Here is a 26,550-nt window from a genome sequence, read left to right on the forward strand (position 1 = left end):
GGACTGCTTTATGTCAGTGACCCACCAGCCCATCTCTCTTGGGAGTTGGTCTGTTTGTGAGAACTTTAACAGAAGATTCTGCTCTGTTAAAAAGGCCTATCCTAAAATCTTGAAGGAGACACCCATTATTTATTAAACAGAGCAAGGCCTATGTTTGGCAAGTGATAAATGAATATACTTCATGTAACTTCTACTAAAACAATACCTTTTGATTCAACAGGACATCAATGAATGGACCGACAAAGCAAGTCCAGCATAGGGCATAATGGAGGGCCAGTCTCTTGGCCTAACAACGTGCAACCAACCTCTTCCCTGAAAGATGAAGGTGGGATGCACTTGTGGCAGAAGAATGAGGCCCCATTAAAAAAATCATTAGCTATGAATTAACAGATATTTAATTGAACATGTTATGAGAGGCAAAGTACTACATACAACATGGAATTTAGGTTAATAGGTCACCTGCTCCAATCGCCAACCAATTGGATCCTCTCCACATCTTTGCCTCTTGACAGAGGCTATTACCTGAGGCAGACTGTCCCATAGTGAACCAACTTCTTGAGAATGGTCGCCCTGACATGGAACCCAAATCTGTGTCCCTACGGCCTCATTCAGTAGGCCTCATTCCACCCCTCTGAACCACAGAGCATCTTGTTCTAATGCACTAATTGTATTCCCCTCTTTTTCCTAACCTAAGTCTCCCCAAATCCTTCAAGTATTCTTTAAATGTCTTGCATTTAAAATTCCTTCATCAGACTGGTAATGCCTCAATTTGTTTTTAATTTCAAAGTATGGCTCCTGGAAATGATAATAACATTCCAACATCAAGGGACTGAGGAGAGGAGATGAAATGCCATCTCCCTTACTCTAATGTTGCTATATTAATATGTGTTTTGAAGGGATGATAATTTCTTAATTCAGTATGAAAAAATTACCAGTGTGAAGAATGTAAAGGAAGGCATCTTTCCTTCCAAACACAAATAGGCTCATGCCACAGAAATGAAATCCAAAAAGAAAGTAAAGAAAACATATCCCTCCCTTATCCCAAAATTAGTGTTTAACCATGCTGCTTAAATGGAACACATTTTGTCTGAAGGATGAGAAGCAAATGTTGTTTCACAGCTTTTAATTCTTTAGCGAAGTCTCAAAAGTATCATAGTATAAACATGTCAGGACCATGGTTGAGAAAAGTAACCAGTTGCAGTTAAAACAACAACAACAAAAAATTATGGAAAAAAAGGAATGGCAAACTCTAGAAGATCTCTCCCAGAGGCTAATAGAGCAATGATCCCTAAGTACTCATTACTATGAAATACAGAGTTCTACAAGATTAAGAAATTAAAAAGACATTAGATTTTTGCCCTAAATGACAGGTAATAAATCTAAACTTAGGAACATTTCCTCACAGTTCAAAAAGTTCTGCTCACCTTGATTAACTTGTTTTCTGAATACCTTTAGTTGCTGGCTTAGTGGAGAAGGCCATTGGTTTGATATGCCAAAAAAAAAAAAAAAAAAAAAAGAAACATTTTTTTCTGATTGTGCTATTTCATTCATGTGGCTTGGCTTAAAAGAAGATGTTTCACTTTAGTAGGAAGACCAATTCAAACATAATTTACAACTGATATTTATTCAGTATGAGTCATGAACTGAAACTTGGTGTGGGATCTGGTGGAATTATGGGCTAGCTTAAAGGGTAATGTGGCAAATCATTGGTCTAATTCTGTGGGAATCACCACTGTCCTCCCAAGGCATATATTCATGAATGAAAGAAGATAAGAACCCAGTCCTTTGCTAAATCTGGCATCTCTGGCCAAATCTAAATGGCTTAAATAATCCTCATCCAAATATCTTATTTTGGCCAATCGTTTCTACCTTCCTTATAAACTCTAAATCAGAACTTGACACATTGTCAAATCAACCCATTTAACTTTCATTTTTAGTTTTCTTGCCACTTTACTCAGGGAGAGATAAAAACGTGAAATGATTAAAAGACCGAGAAAAAGAAAGGCCAGGAAGAGCCCATGGCCTAATCTAAGTAATCCACCAAAAAGATAATTGGCCCTGTAAATTCAAAAAATATTAATATAATTCAACAGATTTAATAAAAGCACACAAAGGGAGAAAAAGCCTTCTATGGGCAAAGAAGCACAAAATCCTTTGAGGATGTAGTCTATACAAAGCCATAAGAAAATATCATTATCAGCAAACTATTATTTCATAGATTTTCCCAAGCCTGATTCCATGACATGAGTATCATGCATTTTCATTGGAAACTGAAAAAAGTTTTGCCATATATTTAATAACTTTATTGAATGAAGAAAAAGATCACACCAAAAATGGAGGAATACATCAACCCTGGTGGTCTTAGTAGACCGAGACAAATTAAACTATATGATAAAGCAATTTCTCTTTTTTCATCCACCACTAAATGAGAGTTCATTTTTATCTAAAGAAGGCTCATCTTAGCAAATATTGCCATGACAATAAGACTGTTAGGCAAACCAATAAATTTAGGTCCTGGCCTGGGTTAAGATGACTGTATTTAGTGTCCTTTCTCAAGTTCTACTTGAAGGAATTTCTGTTTAATCAAAAAAAGCTCCCCCGACCACCAACACCCCACCTTGGCACTTAAATGTTTATTTGACTAATATTTATTGCACCTACAATATTGTCAGGGATTGTTTTCAAACTTCAGATATATTAGTAGACAAGTATCCATAAGGCCTAATCTGGAATTCATACAACTAAGAAAAAAAGAAACAAAGTCCCACATTCTCATGTGTTCCTGCTAATGGGCTGTGGATGGGTAAGTTATGGAAAGGCTGGGAGGAGCAACAAGGAAGATAGAGGCCAAGACCAGAGCTTTTTAATCCCCTTCTGAGTCTGGCCAAGGGTATATAGAGAAGGCTAAACCCTAGGGAATAATACAAGTGTGACCCTAAAAGGTATTATTTTGCAACTAAATCAGTCCAATCTAACACAGCCATTTCCTCTAAGTTCACAAAGCAACTTTATTTTCAACACACTTGCAACTGTGAGACAAAGTTGGGTCATCATGTGCTGGGGACACTGGATTTTTGCCCTAAATGACAGGTAATAAATCTAAACTTAGGAACATTTCCTTACAGTTAAAAAAAAATTCTTCTGCCCTCCTTGATTAACTTGTTTTCTGAATACATTTAGTTGCTGGCTTAGTGGAGAGGATGGGGAGGGAAAGGCAACAATTATTATAAATTATTTTGGTTTTTATTAAAATGACTTTTCTTTCCTGCAGAGACAGATTCTAAAAGAAAAACAAGTCAAACTTCTGGGATGCCTTTCTCTTTCCCACAGGATCAGGAAAAACACAGTGAGGCCAACCAAAAGTATCAGCCCCTTAAAAAATATGCATAATCTCATGTGCAAGACACTGGTCAATCTAGAACCTGCTAGAGAAATGCCAGAAATGCTTTATCCACATCATGTCTCTACATGACTCATTTCTTTACAATTAAATAGCTTTCAAACATCAACATATCAGAACTGAGATTGTCACCATCTACAGCAACAGTGGAATTACACATCATATCCTTATTCCATTACTCATCCCTCAGTTATGCTAAGCAGCAAGCTACAGAAACATCTGACAGCATCAACAGCATACAGGTTTAATTATTTTCCCAATTTGCATTTATATCAGTGAACAAATTGGAAGCTATCAAAGTATGGCACTGAAGAAAAAGAAACACATATTCAGCAGCACATCTCCCATTTTGAGTCCTGTTTTTAAATTGGCTAAGTAAAGGCATATACACCTCCATTTGAATTGGAGATTTGCAGTAACACATGCATATAAGGATGGGAGGGAAGGAGGGAGGGAGGGAGGGAAGAAGAAAAGGAGAGACCAGAAAAATAGAGAGGAAAAGAGAAAGAAAAAAGAAAGAACGTATGGTTAAGCGTCTGAAGGTAACATTATTACAAGAAGGAGGGGATAAATGACCGTTCAATCTGCTTCCAGGAGCAGAATTTTTCTAAGGTTATCATCGAAGATATAAAAATGGGTCGTGAGACTTTTCATCTGTTGCTATTCTCACTTATCATACTAAAAAATCTACAAAATCCTAAGCCTTGGTCTGTCCAAGATGGAGAGTACCAGGAAGTAAAAGATGTGACCTACTATCAAGGACTGTGCTCTGCTAGGAGCCCTGCACTACAGTCCATTAATCCACAGTATTTTGGTCATATCTGGTCTGTTTCCTCATACTACTCAAAATGTGTTAGAGCTAAGTTTTTATATTAGAATGTCATCAACCATTTGTTTATTTTTTTCATTTTGCAAACGTTTTCATTTACATAAAGGGCTGGAGAGACAAGAGAAGAAAGTGGTAGAGATTCAGAGGGGAACATAAAAGGAAAAGTATTCTCTTTTCCCAAAAATCCACCTTTAAAAAGGTAGTAATGAGACTTTGAGAAAGAGTGCTGATTCATGGACTTCCCCCATTTTTTTATTTCTATATAACACATTTAAGGACATTAATGTACTAAAACGTTTGGTCTGTGAAATAGCGGAATCATTAGCACCAAAAGGAGTTATGGAGCTTGTATATATTATTAAAACAATGATTGTTACTGTTGGTCATGGGTAAAGGTTTCATTTCATTTTTACATCCCAAAGTTCTTGAAAGTGCCTGTGGACAAGAGAAATAACACTTTTCAAAATCTCCATGGGGTCGTCAATACGCACCACAGAGACTGTACTTGGCCTTCCCAGTTTTGGTTTATCTGGTAGACAAGAAAACCAGGGCCCCCAGATGATTACCACCGAAGCCCTAAAGAACAGCTCCCACATGCACCCACTGATGTGCAGGAGGGATTCCTACAGTACATTTCCCCCTGGACTCTGTTTAGGAATGCGCTTTTACTTGCTTTTTAAAAAAACAAAAGCAACATGCTCTGCAGATCATGGAGTGCCTAGTGCAATTTTCTCCTTGCTCCAACTCCAGACTGGAAAAGGGTGAAACCATTATATGTTCTGCTAATGCTGGCCTGTGGTCGAGGCCCTTGGCCTGCCATGCTTTGTAAGCTCAGGAGCCCACAGGAGTCAGAAGGTCAGAGAGCGGGAGCCACAGTCATCGCCAGATCTCCCCAGCATCTCATGGCCCATCAGGGCAGTTGCTGATTCCTTTTCTTCTCGTGCCTCAGCCTTTAGTTGAAATTACAACAAGTCAAATAGCTGATGCTTTTCCCTTCTCCAGGTAAGGGTGAGGATACATTGTTCACAAGTGTGTTCTGTCTGGCTTCACTGATGAGTCGGCATGCTAAGTCAAGGAAGAGTTTCTCCACATTATCAGATTCCTTGGCTGAGGTCTCCAGATAATACATGTCCTGAGCTTCTGAGAATTCTTCAGCTCGCTGCTGGGAAACCTCTCTCCTTTCAGCCAGGTCAATCTTGTTGCCTATAACAGTAGTAAAATCAAATAAAGAATCAGCATTTGACTTTTTGCAGGCTGAGAAGCATCAAAATTCAACTCCAGATCTGAAGTCAAGCCAGACAGATGGGCGAGTAAAACAAAACAAATGTGACTGTGATTACTGAAATGTTTACTTTAAAATATGAGTGCCAGCTGGGCACAGTGGCTCACACCTGTAATCCCAGCACTTTAGGAGGCCAAGGCGGGTGGATCACCAGGTCAGGAGTTCGAGACTAGCCTGGCCAATATGGTGAAACCCCGTCTCTACTAAAAATACAAAAATTAGCCGGGTGTGGTGGCACGCGCCTGTAGTCCCAGCTACTTGGGAGGCTGAGGCAGAAGAATCGCTTGAACCCCAGAGGCAGAGGTTGCAGTGAGTCGAGATCATGCCACTGCACTCTAGCTTGGGTGACAGAGTGAGATTCTGTCTCAAAAATAAATAAATAAATAAAAAATGAGTGCCATTCATAATGGCAAGAACTGGAGACAACCCAAATGTCCATCGGTAGGGCACTGACTGAATAAAGTATGGCACATCCACCCAATGGAGTATTTGCTGCTATAAAAATCAATTAGGAGTATTTCTATATACTGCCATGTAATGGAAACACTGGGATATACTGTTAACCAAAAAAAAAGCGAAGCAGAAAAAAAAAGCATATACAATATGCAACTGTCTATCCAAGAAAAGGGGAAGGATATGAATACATATATTATACACACATTTTATTTATTTTTTTAATAGAAGAATAGACCAAAATCTTAATTTAAAAGAAAATGGTTACCTATGAAAGGAACAGGGTTGAGGTGAAAGGAATAGAAACCAGACCTCTCTGAATATACTTTGTTTTGTAGATTTTACTTTAGGAACTTAAAAATGCTTTATATAATTATACAATTAATTTCAAAATTAAAAAGCAATCCCTAAAAACTGAGAGCAAAATTAAACAAATGAACATGTTCATCATGTGTGGAATAACCACACAGACCGTAACCCTTTTTTTCTTTTAACTGAGACAAGGTCTGGCTCTATTGCCCAGGCTGGAGGGCAGTGGCGCGATCCTGACTTGCTGCAACTCCACCTCCTGGGCTCAAGCCATCTTCTCCCACCTCAGCCTCCCAAGTAGCTGGGACTACAGGCAGGCACTACCATGCCCAGCGAATTTTTTTTTTTTAATTTTTTGCAGAGACAGAGTTTCGCCACGTCCAGGCTGGTCTTGAACTTGTGAGCTTAAGCGATCCACCTGCCTCGGCCTCCAGAAGTGCTGGGATTACACGCAACTGAGCCACCGAGCCGGGCCAACAGAGTAACTATTTCAAGGTGCTTAAGATACAGTAATTTAACAGTGCAACCCCAGTGGTATATAGCCTAAGGACAAAAAGAATTGAAGGAAACAATCTTGAACTGTTTCAGTAATCATCTTTTTGGTGGTACTGTTGGTATTATTATTCTGAGGTTGCTATCTGTGTATTATGGGATAAAGCAAATGAGTAATTATGCTGGTACCATTGGGAACTGGGACTTTTGGCATAGGAAAAAGGAAATATAAATATAAAATTAATGTGGTTAAGTAAAATTTCTGCAGTCCTGAATTATAAATAGAAGTATCAGTATGAATAATTCATGATGTATTTTATCTTTAAAAAGTTTTCCACCTACCTCAAATTCTCCAGGAAACCTGACAAAGGTGTGTCAATTGTATTATCTGGCAACACCGCTTATGGTAAAAATGACCCCTGATTGATAAATGACTTCTGGCCTGGGAATTCTATCTAAGAATTATAAATACCTAATGGAAAGCCATAACTTTGAGCTTCCCTGAATGTGGTGACTTCATTTGAAGAGACCCTGGAAGTTATGATTGTGGAGTTGTTATAATAGATTTAGTCTCCTATGGGGTATTGAGGCTGCTAGGCCAAGGCAGATCCTCCATTTTTTTGACATGAGCCTTGTTCCCTCATACTAGAATCGTCTGGCGGTTGCGGACTGGGTAGGAGGTCCTGGAAAATTACGTGGACTGCTACTGGGATTACTTCCACTGAAGAGGGTTGCCGGATGCTGATCTGCTGTCAAGCTGTATTTCCTGTCCTGTGTCCTTCTAAGTGAACACGATGCCACGCGTGGTCTACGGTAGTCTTGTGAGTCGGAACGCTAGCAGAACCTAATAGGAAAACTCTCTTGAGGATACTACAGAATCCACCATACACATGCACACATACACACAAGCTCTGTCCACTGAAAGGCCTAAAAACAATGGCCCATCAGGAGGGCTCCTAACACCTAGGTTGTGGCCTCTAAATACGACTTCCCATTGAAAAGAAAGCACTTCTTTAAGAAATGGCTAATTCCAGGTCTGGGGCAGGAAATGCACAAGTTGTGGCTGGAACACTTGTCATACCAGAAAGCAAAAAAATTATCCAACATTCCTGGGGTCATGTCAAAAGGACTCAGGAGCCCATTTGAAGAAGCTCCCACTGGCAAAGTCGGAACAATGGGAGCATCAATAATAATAATTGCAAGGGACTGAAATACATCAAATTTACTTATTTAGTTAGTTTTTGAGACAGAGTCTTGCTCTGTTGCCCAGGCTGGAGTGCAGTGGTGCAATCTCGGCTCACTGTATCCTGTGTCTCCCAGGTTCAAGAGATTCTCCTGCCTTGGCCTCCCGCTGGGATTACAGGCATGCTTGGCTAATTTTTTGTATATTTTAGTAGAGATGGGGTTTCACCATGTTGCCCAGGCTGGTCTCAAACTCCCGACCTCAAGTGATCCACCCGCCTCAGCCTCCCAAAGTGTTGGGATTACAGGCATGAGCCACCATGCCCAGCCCATCAAATGTATTTAAATCTATAAATTTATAATAATATTACAAATATAAACAGATGTCAATAGTTAACTTTTAGAAGATACTGGAGAACCAGCTTATTACCTTGAAAAGTGGTGAACAAAAAAGAATCAAGCATTCTTCCTGCCTGTTCTATGAGAACTACCCCTCAGAGTATGATATATGTAGTGTTTTGTCTAAAAAGAAAACCAAAAAAATCCTGACTCTCATCAGGCCTCTAGACTTATCTATAAATCTGCAAGAAATATAGGTGATGGAGGTGATATCAAATGATACCTTAGGGGCGATAAAACAAAATTTAGACTTGTAAAGCCTATAGGTCAAACAAATGCATTAGCAAAAAATTCTAAGAGAGAAAAAAAATGAGAGTGGAAACTTCATAAAAAAGGATGAAAAGACGTAGCTGTCAATTACAACATATGGACCTTACTTGGCTTTTTTTTTTTTTTTTTTTTTTTTTGACAAGAGTCTGGCTCTGTCACCCAGGCTGAATGCAGTGGTGTGATCATAGCTCCCTGCAGCCTTCAACTTCTGGGCTCAGGTGATCCTCCTACTTCAGCTTCCTGAGTAGGTGGGACCACAGGTAGATGCCATCATGCCTGGCTAATCTCGCTACATTGCCCAGGCTGGTCAGAACTGCTGGGCTCAAGCAATCCTCCTGCCTCAGCTTCCCAGAACACTGAGATTACAGGTGTGAGCCACCATGCCCGGCTTCTGGAACTTACTTGGATCTTAATTTGAACAAACAAACGAAAAAAAATCATGAGTCGATCAGGGAAATTTGAACACTGTCTAAGTTTTTAAGGATACTAAGGAATTGTTAACATATTTTAGGTGTAAAAATGCCACTGAGGTTAGGTTTTCTTTTTAAAAATCTATTAGAGATATACACAGATATTGAAACATGAATTAATACAACCTCTGAGATTTGCTTCAACATAATCTGAGGGAGAAGGTGGACAGCATTGCTAGGGAAGAGAAAATAAGATTGGTCATGAGTTGGTAACTGTGAAAGCTGGGAGATGTGTAGAAGGGGATTCACTATACTGTTTGTCTACTCTTGTTTATGTCTGAAATTTTCCATAGTAAAATTGTTTTTTAAGCCAATTCCTCTTTCATATTGAACTGTCTCCCCTCAAATCTTCATTTACCTTCCTTAGATAAAATCCCAAGTAGTAATGCTTTGACTCAAGTTCCCAAAGGCTTTCTGTAAAACAGAAGGTACAAATGCAGACCTCTCAAATGCTTTATGGCAAAGGTTCAACATTGTCCAAAAGGGTTTTACAGGGAGCACTAGCTCATAGAAACACAGATGCTTCATCCAGCAGCCTGAAGGAAAAGTCCAGCAATTTGTTACAACGTAACATATTACCGCTGGACAACTACAGGGCTTGGAGTTGATCTTACATGCTATGTGACCTTGGGAAAAGAACTTCACCTCTTTGAGCCGTGGTTTCAGGGCTGTAAATCAGGGATCTGTAAATCAGGGATCATGACACATAAAGTTCCTCGTATCATTCCTGGCACATATATACCAATTATAACACTATTCTAAAGTGTTTACTGAGCTTATTATTAACCATAATTTGTAACTTAACAATGCTTCTAAGGATCTCTACTCAAATTTCCCTAATTCAGGTATTGCTAGACTATATAGGAACGTTCCTTTCTAGGAAGAAAATATGTTAATGATCAAATGGTTACTAACACTTTTCCACTACAAACAGAGAAGTTTTTAATGACCTGGTCCATTTCAATGCATATATCAGTCATGATAGAAAATCAAGGGTTGTTTTGTGCTTTCCCCCCATACTAAATAGAGGTTTTATTCTCCTACAAGATGAAACAAACTACAGCGTTGCCCTTAGCAGATTCTTTCTGAAACATAGAATTTCTCAAATCAGCCTAAATGTTAGGAAGGGAAAAAAAATTACCAAAATCCACCTTTTAGGCAATAAACAATTGCTTCAATAATGAATTCCTTATCAACTTAAAAGATACATTTTTCTTCTAGAACAGCCATTTCTTTCATCTTGTAATTAGACTTTTTAAATTTTTAGCAGCTCACATAACTTTCATGGCCATCCAACTTCTTCCCTAGCGCCTACATTGATAGAAAATGTTTTCTACTTTATTTTTCTAAACCGTCACCATGGGATAGGACCTATTTCATTTTCTCTTCAATTGCAGAAGAACTGAAGGTTGACTGCATGAATTATTAGCTAAAGACTATATTCTTGGAAGGCACCAATGTATAAGCTTTATGTGATTATAAATCCTCTAATGCCCACAAATCAATTTCCCTCCTCGTTAGCCCTTACTTACCCACTAACACAGTGATGACCTTGTTGCTGGCATATTGTTCTATCTCCCGCAGCCACTCAGGAAGGCAACGGAAGGATTCCTCACAGGTAATGTCATAGGTGAGGATCAAGGCATTGGCGCTTCGGTAGTAACTCTGGGTAATGGACCGAAATCTCTCTTGACCTGCTGTGTCCCAGATCTGTAGCTATAAAGGCATAAGATAAGAATCAGATGGAGAAGGATCAGGTTGGAGAAAAAAAGAAAAAAAAAGCTTTGCCTTGCTTTGGTTTGAAAATGGGAACACCTTTACCCAAACAATTTCATGGTTATTTTCTGCCCTAAAAAAAAAAAAAAAAAAAAAAAAGCACTGAAAATTAAAAAAAAAAATTTGTTGGGTGTGTTTCTGGTTAGGGAGAGGGGCTTATTTTGTTTTGTTTTGTTTTTTCTTTGTTAAGAGTTTCCTTTTCATTCTTAAAAAAATACATATAGGAAATTCGTCAAGCATTTATTATGTGCCAAGCTCTATTCTAAGCATTTTACCTGTGGCAACTCACTTATTCCTCACAATAACCCTATGAGGTAGATACTATCATAATACCCATTTCTTGCATGAATAAACTGAGGCACAGTAAGATTAATTAACTTGTTCAGCATCTCATAGCCAATATGTCCCAGAACCAATTCAACCAAACATTGTGGTCCCAGAGTCCACGTTCTTAATCACAATGCCATATTACAAAAGGCATGATACAGGGCAAGCTGTGACTGTTGGCATTTAATCAGCAACTGGAGGGAGAGCCAACCTCACCACTTTTCCAGTTCAAAATTCAAATGGATGTATTAAGGTATTATCTTTGTTAAAGAAAACAGGAATCATGCCATGGAAGACAACAATATAATTTTCCTTCAGGTCTCTTAAGTTCTATGACCTTGGCCAAGTCACTTAATCTCTTTGGGCTTTGATTATATCTTTATAAAAAGTGGTTAATAACACACAACCTGCTGAAGGTTCACTTTTTCTGCAGTTATCTACCAGTTCTAAGTCCTAATAACTAATAATTCTAATAACAAAGAAGAAGACAATACTTGTCAATTTCCCTGCACAGAGTAGACAACTACTGAAAACGAATTATTCTCCAGAGTGGCTGCTAAGTGTAGAACAAAACACAAGGCCTTGAGAAATAAGAACATCAACAAAAACAATAATCTTTCCTTCTAATTGCACGAATTTCACAGGTCACAGGTGTATTCATGTCCAGGGACATAAGATTGCTTCCTCAGGAAGGCTTTCCAGAACCTTCAGATTAGGCTAGGTTCCCCACTCCCCCACCCCACACAGTCTCTCTTGCGATACATCCTGTCATTCTCCCTCATGGCACCTGACATGCCTGAATCATTTATTTGTAATAATTTGTTTAATAGCCATCTTTCCCACTAAACTGAAAGCTTCATGAGGGAGACGTCAGGGTCCATTTAGAGCAAATAGAGCACTTGGCAAATAGGAGGTGCTCAAATATTTATTGGTGGTCTCATTTAATCTTTACAACAATCCAGTGAGGTAGGCAAGTGTACATCTCCCCGTATTAATGGAAACTGTCCCTTAACTAACTGGTTATTCACAAAGCTAGGACATGGCATCCAGGCCTTCTATTTCCAGTTGAGGACTCATTCCATGCTCCCATGCTGCTGTTGCCACCAAAGACTAACTAAAATGTGCATCTGTATCCAAAGAGGATGAATCCATTGGTGTCACCCTCTGCTCATACTAGCTTAGCTAAAGAGACTGCTGAGTGACCCGTAGTCCCTGCCATGAATCAGCAGCACACAAAGGCTCTCCTTTGATCTGCAGTTGCAGCTGCTCTTCGATGATACACATGAAAGCCTGTGTATGCTAAAGGCCACTGTACAGATGTTACGGTTTTTGCTGGGACAAAGGCTATTTCTCTTCTCTGCCTCAAACCTAGGGACACGGTTCCCCTCTGCCAGGATGTGTCTTAGAATAATGGGCTATTGTTTTAAAGCTGCACTGAGCCCCTAAAACACTTGTGATTGCGATTTAGGTACTGTTCAGTATCAGAAATCAGTGTGTTCCCACATCTTGAGAACAGCTTCGAGGATTAAAGTCACTGAAATATTTTCTAGAACAGCGATTGTATGAGCATGCCAAGATATGTTACCTTCTCATAGGGGGCTGCCTGTTTCTAGCTGACAGTTGATTATTGAGGATATTCATATTCTACTGCCTTTGTCACTCAACTTGGTTTCACCATTCTCTACAATTCATTTGTGCCTTTCGGCATCTATAGGACATTAATATATGCAAGGTACTGTGCTAGGCACATGGAGTATATAAAGATGAATAAAACACGGGGAGGATATAAAGATGAATAAAATCAACGCTGATTTCAAACAGCTCACAGTCTATAGAAAGGACACACACAGTTAATTAACTATAGCAGAATACAAGATGTTCTATTAAAAAGGAAGAGAGCGTCTCCTGCTGTTAGTCTCATGCCTGTCAATATGTTTTCAATACTGCAGCCACGGGCTTTCTAACCACTCTCACCTTCAGCATGTGGCTACATTGTTTGTCTACTCTCTTCTCTGCACCACTACTTAAACTCCATTGCCTCACCGTCATAATAATGTACTGCAATCATTGGTTTACTACTATACTACTGAGTTCTTTGAGAGCAAAGGCTGTCTTTTATTTGACCTTACACCCCCTGTACCTTCCTAACACAGCACACAGCACGTGGTAGAAACATCTGAATGATGGCTAACTAAATGAACAAAGGATTGTGGAAACACAAGGGAGGAAATGGTCAATTCTACTTAACAGATTAGTAGGGTATTAAAGAAGATTTCACAGATGGAGCTAGATGATAGTAAGTTCCTAAGGGGCAGGGATGCTTTACCACCACAGTGCTTGGCACAAAACGTTTACTACAACACAGGATGGAGGAATGAATGGATGGACAGATGGTTGAAGAAACAAATACATATAAATACTTTCATGACTCTCCTATCTATCAACATAGATCTGATTGGAAAGAGATACAGCAAATCTTCTATTTCTATTATGATTAATCTCCTAAGGCTAAAATGGTTTAAATTTGGCTTAGAGTTTTGCTTATTACTCATTAATTTATAATAGACTAAAATATATATGAGAAAGTTCTGTGTTTTTTTCCATTTTTTTATTCTGCTAAAACATACATAAAATTTATCATTTTAACCACTTTTAAGCATACAGTTCAGTGGTCTATATATGTTTTAATTATATTTTCTACCAGAGGTCACCTTCATAATGCAGACCCTTTTAAGAGAAGGGCCTCTTCATTAATTTTGTTTTTACTGATTTGGCGCTTACTTGGCCTTAATAGCTACAAGAATCTAATACCTTGGATTCCCTGCCTTCAATCCTGGGAGCCATCCTGGAAAGAATGATACTTGTAGAGGACACTGATGAGGGTGTCAGGAGAGTGGTCCTGCCACTCACCAAGCGGGTGATGCCATACGAATCACTGGTGGATTCTCTTATCCACTGACTTTATGAGGCTCTGGGAAAGCCCGCAAACTACTAGCAAAAAGACACTTTAACATCACTGAGAAAAGATACTCGGTAAATGTTAAAGAAGAAAGATGACAGGCTGGATGTGATATCTCATGCCTGTAATCCCAGCACTTTGGGAGGCTGAGGCAGAAGGATTACTTCAGCCCAGGAGTGATCAACATGGCAACATAGTGAGACCCCATCTCTACAAAAAATAAAAATAAAAATGAATAGCTGGGCATGGTGGCACACACCTGTAGTCCCAGCTACTTGGGAGGCTGAGGTGAGAGGATCACTTGAGCCTAGGAGGTCGAGGCTGCAGTGAGCTGTGATTGCACCACTGCACTCCAGCCTAGGCAACAGAGCAAGACCCTTTCTCAAAAAAAAAAAAAAAAAAAGATGACAATAAGACAACTATGCAGTTCTGCCCTCTTCTAAGAAAGGATTAAAGAAGTTGTTCCTCATATGCCTACATGTTAATGAGGCCCTTAAATTCATGTGGTTGAAGAGGGCCACCCTGTATCTTTATTTTATATATTGGGCTTGAAAGAATCACAGGCAAGTTGATTTGGACTGGATTTGGGAGATAAGCCAACTGTCACTTTTTATAGATAAAGTTCTAGAAGCCTGAAGAAGCACTGGGGACAGAAAGTGTGCTGTGAATACAAATATGAGTAAGACACAAACCTTGCTCTTGGGGAGCCTGTGGCCTTATGGTGGAGTCAGATGTTATAAAAATATCAATTTTTGCAGTGTAATAAGCACTTTGTAAAATAAGGTTTGCAGAAAGTAGAATAAATGGAATATTTATGCCTGGGAATTCAGGAAAGAAAAATAATCCTGTTCTTTAACAGCAGGGACCATTCCTTATTCACCCTTATTTATGGCCAGTGCCTGGAAGGTAGTAGGCACTAAATCAAATAAATGAACTCATATATATATGAATGGAAAACCCAAATATCTGGAAGTAAAATGCATGAAATAGTAGTTATCTTTACCCAACTCCTTGGGTAACTACCTCCCCTCCACTAGGACAACAGAAAGCTACAAAAGGCTCCTCCCATCAATGCCTCCTGAGCACACTCCTGTCTCTCTTTCCTGTCCCCACAGCCTAGCTCCTTCTTCCCACCCCCCACATTATTTTTGTTCACTTTTTAGTTAGCATTTATGTGGATTTCATACCCTGCTTTTATCTTCCAGTGCTCCAGCTCCCCATTCACTGCTGTATTTGGTGTGGATGTCTCTGCAGTATGAGCTATTTTAAGGAGTCAGGGCTGGAAGAGACACTGAGAGAGCTTCTGGCCCCCATTCAAGGACCTCCTCCTAAACACTTCTCTGTGATGGCAAGTATCTAGAAAATGCTGAAGAGCATTATGGAGCTTCTCTGCTCTTCCGAAGGCACTCAAAGGAAGGAGAGCATGTACGTATGGGAGAAGCATGCAAATAAATGGACCCAAACATAGGATGCTTAGGTTGGGAATCAAGGTAGAACTCTAAAATGCCAGTTTTCATTGTGCTGCTGATAGCTGGGCTATCCTTCCTTTCCTTCCTTCTTTCCATCCCTCCCCCAGCCTTCTCTCTCTCTTTCTCTCTCTCTGTCACCAACACACACACACACACACACACACACACACACACACACGGTCTCGTTCTGTCACCCAGGCTGGAGTGCAATGGCACAATCATGGCTCACTGCAGACTCAACTTCCCAGGCTCCAACAATGCTCTCACTCAGCTTCCCGAGTAGCTGGGACTACAGGCGCATGCCACCATGACCAGACAATTTTTTATCTTTTGAAGACATGGAGTCTCGCTATGTCTTCAACTCCTGGCCTCCCAAAGTATTGGGATTATAGGCGTGAGCCACTGTACCCGGCCTTGGCTATCACTTCTTTCCATAAAACCCAGCTCTGAAGAGCCAACTGTGGAACTTCAGTAACTCTGACGGCAGGTAGAGCACAGTGCCAAACATCAGTATATTTATCCTCCTTCCAGGTGATTTAGTCTCCCTTCACATTTCTTTCCATCACCTTCCTCCTTTCCTTGCTCCAGGTGATAGGCCTAGTGTGCCTTTCTTCCCTTCTTCTTTCATGGCAGAGGAGACCCCAGAAAGGCAGTGGGGTGTACTGGTTGGTGAAATGGGTTCAAATCCTGCCTGTCCCCCTTCCTATACTTATCTATGTGTAGCCATGGATAAGTAAGTTATTTAACCTCTCTGAAGCCAGTAAAACGAGGATAATACCACTTACCCCACAGGTTTACAGTAAGGACTAAACTAAATATAACATATGTAAAAGCACCCAGCAGAGGCACTGACAGATTGTAGGTACTCAATAAACATTCTCTCCTTTGTCCTGTTCCTGGACACACCATACTTCTTCCAAGTACCAAACCATCCAGAAGCCACAAAGGCTGGAGGGGCAGGAAGCAGGGGCTAGAGAGCATGTATCCTTTCCCATACACCTCATTTAGTGTCTTTCCTTTTTAGAGACAAGGATATGATAGGAGACAGGATAATTTAAATAAGTGATTCATAATGAAATGTAGAAACGGGAGGCTCTTTCATGGGGCTGCTGTTTAGAGGAGGTAGCACCTGCTTATTGGCCCAGCTCAAGAGATCCAAAAAGAAATTTCTTCCTTATCTTTATGTCACTTGTGACATGACAGGAGACAGGACAAACTTGCCTTAGCCATTTTCTGTCTTCTAATCTGTAAACACATCATCCAAAATTCCTTCCTTCCCCCATAAAAAAGACTAGAAGAACTCTGGAAATAAGCCATTATGGCTGAGTGCATTGTTTCAATGTGGGTTTCAATTAGGAGATTTAATAAATGGTTATGAAAGCACTACTTCCCCTAACCTCTCACATAGCACCTGACAACCTTAGTGAATATTTAGCACCTTACCTTTACTTTTTCACCATTAATCTCCACTGTCTTAATCATAAAATCAACTCCAATTGTGGCTCCTTGACCTGGGGGGAAAAGACCCTGAAGAAGAAATAATAGAAAAGAACAGCTAAGCAAATATTTCCATTAAATGAAATTATTTCTCCTCTCCCCCAGCAACACCCATCACCGGGGTCCTTCCTTCAGCTGAGTTGACTGGTAGAAAAGAGAACTCTGGTTACTCTCAAGGGAGCCCTGTGCAACTCTGTATGTATGTCTTGAGGGAAAGAGAAAGGAGGGAGACAGTGGGAGAGAGAAATGCTGAAAGAAGAGGAAAGAGACAGGAGGACAGAGAAAAGGAGATAAAGACAGGTGAAGGAGAAAATTGAGAAAGGGCAGGGGAACCTGATTTTAAGAATGAAAAAGAAAAATCAGACACGAAGATAAGATTGAAGGGCATGCGACTACAGGGATGAGATCAGAATTGGAAGGGTCAGGGCAAAATGGATAGGTTCTTTCTAAAAGATAAAATCAAGGATACTTAAAACTAGTTATCAGTCTTGAGCATGGACAGCCACGGGAATGGGCAACAATATGAAAAAACAAATAAGAACTCAGCATGAGAAGCGGGAATAAGACAGTTTTGGGATCTGTCTTTTTGGATCTCCTGAAGCTTCTGAATTTTCCTTTGCCCCAGGGTGATCACTGTTTTCCTCAGTACAATGTACCATGCATGTGTAATTACATGGGATCAAAGCCAAAGACACTGGGAAGATAATCTAAGAAAATTAAGTCATCAAGGAGACAGTAGGGTAGAAACAGCACTAAACCAGGAGGCAGCAGCCTTAGGATCTCTGTGTAACCTCAAACAAACCACTCACCCTCTCTGGGCCTTAAATTCAATGAGTTTGAGGCTAATGTAAGCCATTTTAAGACAAATAAACAAAATGCTTTACTTCAAACTGGAAACTTAACCAGAAAGATGAGATTTTAACAAAGGTACAAGTATAATTTATGCAATTTACTATTACATAATGTTTCCTATACGCTTAGGGAGGGAGTTGGGAGTAGCAAGAAATTCTGTCAAGAAAGAACTCTTCACCCAGTTTCTCTTCCCTCTTCACTTATATTCCAGAATTTCCAGAAATTAAAGTAAAATGGACGTTATTAGTTCTGGCAACTATGACTCAGATATCTTTAATTAAAAAGTATTTAAAGTTTTAGCTTAAAAGACTGAACTTCAAACCAAAAGAAAATGTTCTACTGCATGTTTGCAAAAGATGTAAATATAAACATTCATAACTTTACTTTCAAATATTGAATCAATTTTCTTCTATTTTGGCTTGGCTCAGATACAAAAGCTGTCAAGCTTCAAGTTTATAGCTCCAGATGTTTTGCACCTCAACAAATGCCAAGAAGTTAAACAGATTCTTCCCAATGTTTCACCTACCATTTTGTTCCCCAACCTCTGTGCCTAAAAAACAGCTAGATCCAGTTCATTTTAACTGTCTGCTAAATAACAAAAACGAACATAATCTTGCCTCTGAAATATGAGTTTATGTTGGAGTTGAGGGGCTGGGAGGGGTAAAACGTAGACATAAAAGACAAATAAGAAAGAAGAAAAAAGAGCTTGTTGGCAAAAAATTACTGTTGAAAATGGAGACATTTTCACATCTAATGACAGAGTTTGTGCTTTTAAAGAGAATGGTCTCAGAAGTTAGAATGTATAGGAGACAGAAATTATCAGGCTGAGAACCTGGAACCCGGGTTCTAATCCTAGCCTTGCCACTCTATCTAATCTCACAATATAAGATCCTAAGCAGGCATTTAGCCCCTCTAGATCTGACCTTTCATCTATAAAGTGAGAGAGGTGGGTTGAATAATCTCTAAGCGACCTTTCAATACTAAGACAAGGTCAAGGAAACTTTTGATAAAGGGACTGAAAACTTTACTACATCTCTGCAGTCTTATCCTTTTGTCAAAAGCAGAAAATATGACTAATGTTAGGTGGAAGTAAAACCAGCTGGAGTTTCCAATATATCTCCATGGCGGTTGACTGAGCCCAGATGCCTATTAGCTTGTTACTTTTGATTTCACCAGGCCACAGCTTAGTAAAAAGCATGGGTTCTATTCACTTATCATGGGAAAAACTCTGACATTTCCAAAGTGACTCTGGGCCCTCTAGCTGTTTGTTATTCCATCTGCCTCTTTCGTTTTCCGCAAAACCACAGACTGTCAGAGCTGGAAGGGGCCTTGGAGCTCACCCAGCCCCTGATGTGCAACAGGCAGTCCCAAGAAAGGGAGGTAACTTACCCAGGCTCACAGAGCAAGCCAGGGGCAGAACCAGGACTAAGACCCATGTCTCAACTCCCAAGCCAGTGCTCTTTCCACAGCACCAGGTTATCCTATGCCTTAGATAGAGGAGCAAGTTCCAACTTGCTGAACAAGTACTTTATGAAAATTCAAGATATGTATGTAATGGTCCTACAAAGGGTATCATTCATATTTTTCAGGGGAAAACACACAAAAAAGGTCAACTTCGGAATGATTTCTATATAAAAGCAGTATATAATCTCCAGCAGTGATTCTCAAAAGGGCAGTCCCAAAGGGAACTTGTACTTAGATCATATGATAAGAATTGAATTCAACCCAGAGAGACCATTCAATTCAGTTCAGATAATTCTTCACTATTTTCATTTCATTCCTACTGAAGAGGTTTAGAAAATTGGCCTATTTGGTCCTAAATGAAAATGATTCACTCAGGTTTCCTGGGAGGATGTAAGGGGGCATAGGCAGAGTTTCATTGGTTTAATTTGTATTAGAGTTTTAAAAAATTTAGGTTCAGTTTGACATCCAGATTCATTTGTTTCCACCTGGGGATTATTAATTAGTAACTTCCTTTTATCCAATAATTTAGTTTTGATACTGCACACTGACAGCAAAACCACTTGCCTTTGTCATTAAAGGAAGCAAGAAGAGGCATGGGAGGGTTGGTGGAGACTCCCAGGGCCATGCTCCTGTGAGGTGGTTTAAAAACCCCTTGGCTACAAAGCAGATGCAGCTTTCAAAGGGTGCATCAGGAACTCACAGCTAAGACCCTGGCATTGAAACTGGTCATCCATCTCGACAGATTCCCCCAACCCCTCAGGCTAGACTGACAAACCCAACCCTGGGCTTACGAGTTCCCTTACCTGAGTGAATCTTCGGACGAGGCACGTCTTCCCCACACCAGCATTGCCAATTAAAACAATTTTGAACAGGAAATCATAATCTTCCATACTCATTTACACAGCTGCAAGGCAAACACAGGCAAAAGTGAGAAAGGCCCAGTCAGACTTGCCCACAGAGCTCAAGCTGCACCAGCCTTCTCTCCGGGGGAACAGGTCTGACTCATTTAAAGAGCAATTTAAAGCTCCCCTCCGGTGACCCTGCCAGCTAGACAGAAACACAGGTGTTTGGTCACAGACGGACTTTATTCCTTCTCAGCTACCTCATGCCACAGAGAATAAATGACGCAGATATCCTTTCACCTGGTAACCTTTATTCCTCCAAGCTATCATGTCGCAGTTTCCTCCTGTGATAAATCTGTTTTCTTTCAGCATGAAAAGGAGATGACAAACCTCTGTGTAGGCAAGCTGGGGTGCAAAAAAGCAAGGACAATAGCGAGCCCATCCAGAGCTTAAAGGACGTTTATGGAATGTGTATGACTCTGGAAAGAAGTGCTAGTGATGCGGAGACTGAATGAAGAGAAAGGAACTATAAAGGGCCCTTTTAGTCTCCTGCTTCTGGAAGTCTTAGGGTCTTACAAATGGTAGTCATAGCCATCTTTCCCCTCTACCTCCTATACATCTCCTGCCAGCCATGCTGATGCTACAGGGCCTCCCAAAGTGCCTGTCTGTTCACTCCTCTGGGCTTTGGTATGTGCCATTTCTTCTGCCTGGGATGCCCTCCCTTCCACCCCTTCTGCACCTTGAAGTCCTTGAAGGTCCAATGCCAGCAACTCTTTCACTTTGAATCTTTCACTGATCTTCCCCAAATAAAGTTAAACACTTTCAACACTCCTCTGTCCTAAAACTTCACTTGCCGTATACAATTGTTTGTTCAAATATCTGCCTCATCCTTAAGGGATGGGATTATGCCTGTCAGCTCTATTTCCTAGCCCCTGGGACAGAGTTACACTTTGTAAATGTCTATCCTATAGAAATAAAAAATTAATTAATGGGCCTGTTGCTTATGTGTAGGCCTTAGTTTCTCCAACTGCGCTAGAAAGACTGTGACTAAAAGGGCAACTAAAAGAATGCTCTGTCTACTTCAGTGGACTGCTGTGAAGATTTTTTAAAACTTAGAAAAGAACCTTATACAAAAATTACCCAGGTGTGGTGGCGTGCCCCTGTAATCCCAGCTACTCAGGAGGCTGAGGCACAAGAATTGCTTGAACCTGGGAGGCAGAGGTTGCAGTGAGCCGAGATCACCACCGCACTCCAGCCTGGGTGACAGAGTGAGACTCTGTCTAAAAAAAAAAAAAACCAACCTTGATACACATAAAGCCCTATCCTGGTAAAAGCAATTGTAATCTACTGGGTGCCTACTATAGTATTCTGTTATCACCACAGGAAATACAGAGAAGAGACAATGTCTGCCCTCAAGACCAACATGAGAAAAGTTAAATAATGAAAAAAAAAAAAGCTAAATAACAATTTGCGCCAACAGTGCAACAGTGGAGCTCTTTTCTTAAGATGTAGGCAGAACAGACCAAATAGACTCTGGAGAGAGAGGAAATGGGCAGTTAGGGAGCTCATGAGGGGAAGGGTGCTGGGAGATGGGAAAGCGTCAGGGTCACTCCTACCAGCAGACCTGGAGCTCAAATGCCTGCAGGCTTGTAGGGCAGAGAGGAGAGCCCAATTAGCTGAACCTGTCAAGTAGCCAGGGGAGTAAATTCCCTGTGTGCAAAGATGATGTCTGTGTAGATTTCAATTAATCCTTGGAAAAATGACTGACAACCAAGCCAACATGTAGGTAGCTCATGGGGTTCCATCCCAGTTCATTGGGCCTGTGAAGGAAAAACATTTCTCTGTACAAGAATCTGGGTCCATAAGCAGTGGTAGCATTATACTTGGCCCTTTATGTGTATTTCCATTTGTTTCTACAAGTATATAAGGTTTGTATTTACTAACACATTATCTGTTTTACAGATTAGTGAACTGAGGTTAAAGGAAATTAAGAGGGTGGCCTGAAATCATAAAGCTAAGCACCAGATTTCATGTTCCAAAGGCATATGGTATCATGAAAAATGGAGCCAGAGAGACCAAGGTTCATACCCTGGCTGCACTGACCTTCTAAGCCTGTGCCTTTGGGCAAATGACAATTTTTCAAAGCCTCAGCTTCCCCATCAACAAAATGGGGCCAATAACACCTATACCACAGAACTGTGATGCATGAAAGAATGAATGGGAGCCCCTAAGGACAGTACCTGGCTCTTTGTCACCCAAACTCCTTAAAAGGATTCTCAAATTTTCCATGATCTGGTTCCTGCTGTCACTGCCAGCTCTGTCTCCTACCACTCTCCTCATAATCCACATTCTAGGCTCACTGGATTTCCTCAGTTACTTAAATACCATGGGATTGCTTTTCTCCTTAGACCTTCACATATATTGTTCCATCTGCCTAGAACACAAAACACAACTGAACCTCGCACCCTCCCCCACCACCCCAAGCCTCCCCGAGATCTCAGCTTCAACATGACTTCCTCCAGTCTGCTCCTCTGACCTACGAAGGTCCTGGGCCTCCCTGCTCTAGGCTCCCACAATGCCCTCCTCCTTTCCTGCTGTAAACTCACCATGCTACCTGTAATTAATTATTCACATATCTCACACTCTGGCCCCATCCCTCAGCACCTCAGCCCTACACACATGTACACTCATGACTGTGAGCAGCATGAGAGCAATGAGGTGTCAGGTTGAGTCCAGATCCTAACCCCTCCCCATCATCATCATCATCTCATTCTATATTATTAAGTCATTTAATCTCAAAACAACCCTATGAGGGGGACGCTATACTATTAGTATCCTAATTTGGTAGAGGGGGCTGCTGAGACACAAGAGAAGTTAAAAAAGCAGTCGTAAGGTCCCACAGCTGATAACTAGTGGAGCTGAGATTCATACCCAGATAATCTAGCTGTCACATTCATGTCCTTGAACCACTACCCAAGTGCCTTTCACAATGCTGGCTCAGAGCAAAAGCTCAAGAAAGATGGATGAATTACATGATGAAGGCAAGCACTTAATCAATGTGATCACCCTTTCCTCTTCCCCTCTGGCTTCAAATATAAAACTGTACCACCCTGTGGAAGTTTAAATAAGAATCAAAGTCAAACTCCTGATAAACACTCAGGGACATGATATGTAAACTAAAATTCAATAACGCTATTAGAAAGAAAAATAATAAAACTCACGGAAAGGCACACAGACAGCAGGAAGGCATGAGGCTCTGTGGACCACAACTCTCTGCTTTCATAAGCCCATAAGAAACAGGAAATACAGGACTGGACTGCATTCTTTTTCTGTGCCTAGATTGTTTGACACACACTCATTTCTACATCTTTGCTGGAGGTCAAAGAACCAAAGCAGGAAATCCAGAGGAGAATGTCAAAAGTAAAGACTTTAGAAACAGGGCTCTTAAAGAAAGTTAACGGTGCCCAAATTATGCACCTTTAGAAAAAGAAGGTGAAAAAAAGGCTTTGTCATGGTGAACATTATCTCATGTGGTTACCACCTGGAGCAAGCTACAGCATAAGTTAAGACACTACCCCTTTCTATAAGAAATTACTCTAATGCTCTGTTGAATGTGTTTTTGTTTGTTTGTTTTGCTTTCTTTTGTTTTTGAGACAGGATCTTGCTCTGTTGCCCACACTAGAGTGCAGTGGCGCGATCATGGATCAAGTGATCCTCCTGCCTCAGCCTCCCAAGTAGCTGGGATTACAGACACAAGCCACTGTGCCCAGCTAATTTTTTAAATTTTTTTGTAGAGACAGGGTCTCACTATGTTACCCAGGGCTTGTCCTGAACTCCTGGCCTCAATCAATCCTTCCACTCAGCCTTCCAAAGTGCTGGGATTACAGGCATGAGCCACCACGCCAAGACGTGGCATGTTTTTTAAATGGACCTCTGGGTAACAATTGGTCTTTAATAATGCAGGCTGTCTATGGGTAAAGCTGGACTGTAAACTCCAGGTTATCTGTTGTAGTTACTGTTTTGCTTCTAGTGGAAAACACATTACTGAATGAAAAGATCACAAGATTATCTGCAAACTTCTACTCTTTGACGAAGCCCTTCTGTTTGGTACATAAAGTAACAGCCCAGGCATCACCAATCCCCATGTGATGAGACAGCGTTTCCCCCTGAATAAGGGAAACCCATTCAGAAGCATTTACACCCAGCCCTAAATTGACAACAAAAGTCATGCCTCATCTGGGGAGTAGACACGCCACAAGATATGCTACTACCAAACACTACTGCAGTATTTTATATTCTATTATTGTTAACATTGATAACAGCTGGCACTTATTCAGTGCTTTTTATGTCCTGGGTACTCTCCTACATGTATTTGCTCATTTAATCCTCATAACTCTATGATGTAAGTACTCATATTATTATCCCTAACTTGCAGAAGAGGAAGCTGAGACAGAGATATCATCCTAAAATCACACAGCTAGTTAGTCTCAGGAACAGGATTCAAACCTAGATCCATCTGACCCCAAAGCCTAGTTCTTTCTGCAACAGGATGCTGCTACCCCCTGCCTTGTAATTGACATTGTCTCTCTGTCATGAGGGCTAGAGGCTCAGTTGAATGAGTCCCCAGGCCCTTTGAACTACAGTGTTCTAGAATCTCCCTGCTCCGGAAGCAACACACCCACACTGATGGAGCCAGACACTGACTTCAGATTACACAAGCGCTGCTTCTCACCGTGCCCTCCAGCCCAGGATTCTTTCAGGACCTGAAGTCACACTTTAGCTGCATCACTCTCACAATTCAGTCATCATTCATCCCTGTAACTAAGTACCAGGCATAGGGAATATAAACAGGAGCACAGATGAGCAAGCAAAATGCCCAATATCATCGTCACCACAATAGTTGTAAATAAATGGATATATGGATAAGATTCAAACTGGAAAAATAGATAAGCAAGATGAAAAAATGAATTTTAAAAAGATACAGGAAAAGAAATCTAGTATGAAAAGCTTAAAAAGAAAAACAAAAACCACTCTAAGCAATGTGAATTTGGCAACATTTAAACCATTCTTTAAAAGTGGCCTTTACCAGGCGTGGTGGCTCACGCCTGTAACCCTAGGACTTTGGGAGGCTGAGGCAGGAGGATCATTTGAGCCCAGGAGTTCAAGGTTGCAGTGACTCATGATCACACTGCTGCATTCCACCCTGAGCAACAGAGTGGGACTCTGTCAATAAATAAATGAATAAGTGGCCTTAAAAAAGCCTGTATTCACTGTTGCACACCTGTGCATTTTTCCTCTTTCCCTTTGGGGCTCAATATAACAGATAAAGTCAGAGGCCAGGTCTTCTCCCCAACTTTCTGACACACCTCCAAACCCTAGTCCCCTAAAATATTTTGGTGACTTGTCCTTATTCAAAAACTGTGTGTCTCAGTCAGGTCCTTTGGGCCTTGACTTGGTCTGTAAATGGAGGGGCTGGGTAAACAGGCAACAAGGCCCCTTCCCACAACAGCAAGTGTGGTTATGCTTCCATATCAAAGAGGCAGCATAGGCGATGAAGCAAGAGGGCCTGGATCTGTTAAAGAGCACTGTGTGGTTTCCTTATCCATAAAATGGGGATGATATTAGAATCTATACCAGTGAGTTGCGTGAGAGGCAAATAAGATAATATATGGAAAGGTACTCCTTTTAAAAATATATAAATGGTTTTTCCCACCATTCTGACAAAAGTCATATATACTGACTGCAGAAAATACAGACAAGCGAAAAGGAAAAGAAAATCATCTATCATCTCTTTCCCTACCCAGACCTTCTCTGGGGAATAATTACAGTTAGCATTCTGGTATATATCCTCCTAGTCTTTTTCTTTTTTCTTTTTTTTAGACGGAATTTTGCTCCTGTTGCCCAGGCTGGAGTGCAATGGCATGATCTCGGCTCACCGCAACCTCTGCCTCCTGGGTTCAAGCGATTCTCCTGCCTCAGACTCCCCAGTAGCTGGGATTACAGGCATGCGCCACCATGCCTGGGTAATTTGTGTTTTTAGTAGAGACGGGGTTTCTCCATGTTGGTCAGACTGGTCTCAAACTCCCAGCCTCAGGTGATCCACGCACCTCAGCCTCCCAAAGTGCTGGGATTATAGGCATGAGCCACCACACCTGGCTCTAGTCTTTTTCTTTATATACACTCGTGTCTATGTGTATATTTTATTACAAATTTGTTAATTTAAAAAAAACAGCATCATAGAATTATATAAATTTTTTTCTATAGAATGGTATTTTCCC

General features: G+C 40.7%; 1 protein-coding gene across 8 annotated transcripts in view; it reads right to left on the bottom strand.

The window, feature by feature from the left end:
• Positions 1-2,280: 2,280 nt before the first annotated feature.
• RAB30 (RAB30, member RAS oncogene family) overlaps positions 2,281-26,550 on the bottom strand; it is a 93,030-nt gene continuing 68,760 nt past the window's right edge. For 6 of the 8 annotated variants that reach the window (XM_001175176.6, XM_054661582.2, XM_016921723.4 and 3 more), the window contains 4 exons: positions 20,234-20,334; positions 17,061-17,144; positions 10,619-10,802; positions 2,281-5,432 (listed from right to left, as the gene is read on the bottom strand). In XM_001175176.6, coding sequence (XP_001175176.1) covers positions 5,182-5,432; positions 10,619-10,802; positions 17,061-17,144; positions 20,234-20,326 — 612 coding nt within the window. In that variant the 5' untranslated portion in view covers positions 20,327-20,334 and the 3' untranslated portion in view covers positions 2,281-5,181. The remainder of the gene's footprint in view (positions 5,433-10,618; positions 10,803-17,060; positions 17,145-20,233; positions 20,335-26,550) is intronic. The other 2 variants (XM_016921725.4, XM_063783318.1) reach the window with 1 other exon arrangement.

Source organism: Pan troglodytes, chromosome 9 (genome assembly GCF_028858775.2).
Source record: "Pan troglodytes isolate AG18354 chromosome 9, NHGRI_mPanTro3-v2.0_pri, whole genome shotgun sequence".
In the NCBI taxonomy this organism is placed as follows: Eukaryota; Metazoa; Chordata; class Mammalia; order Primates; family Hominidae; genus Pan; species Pan troglodytes.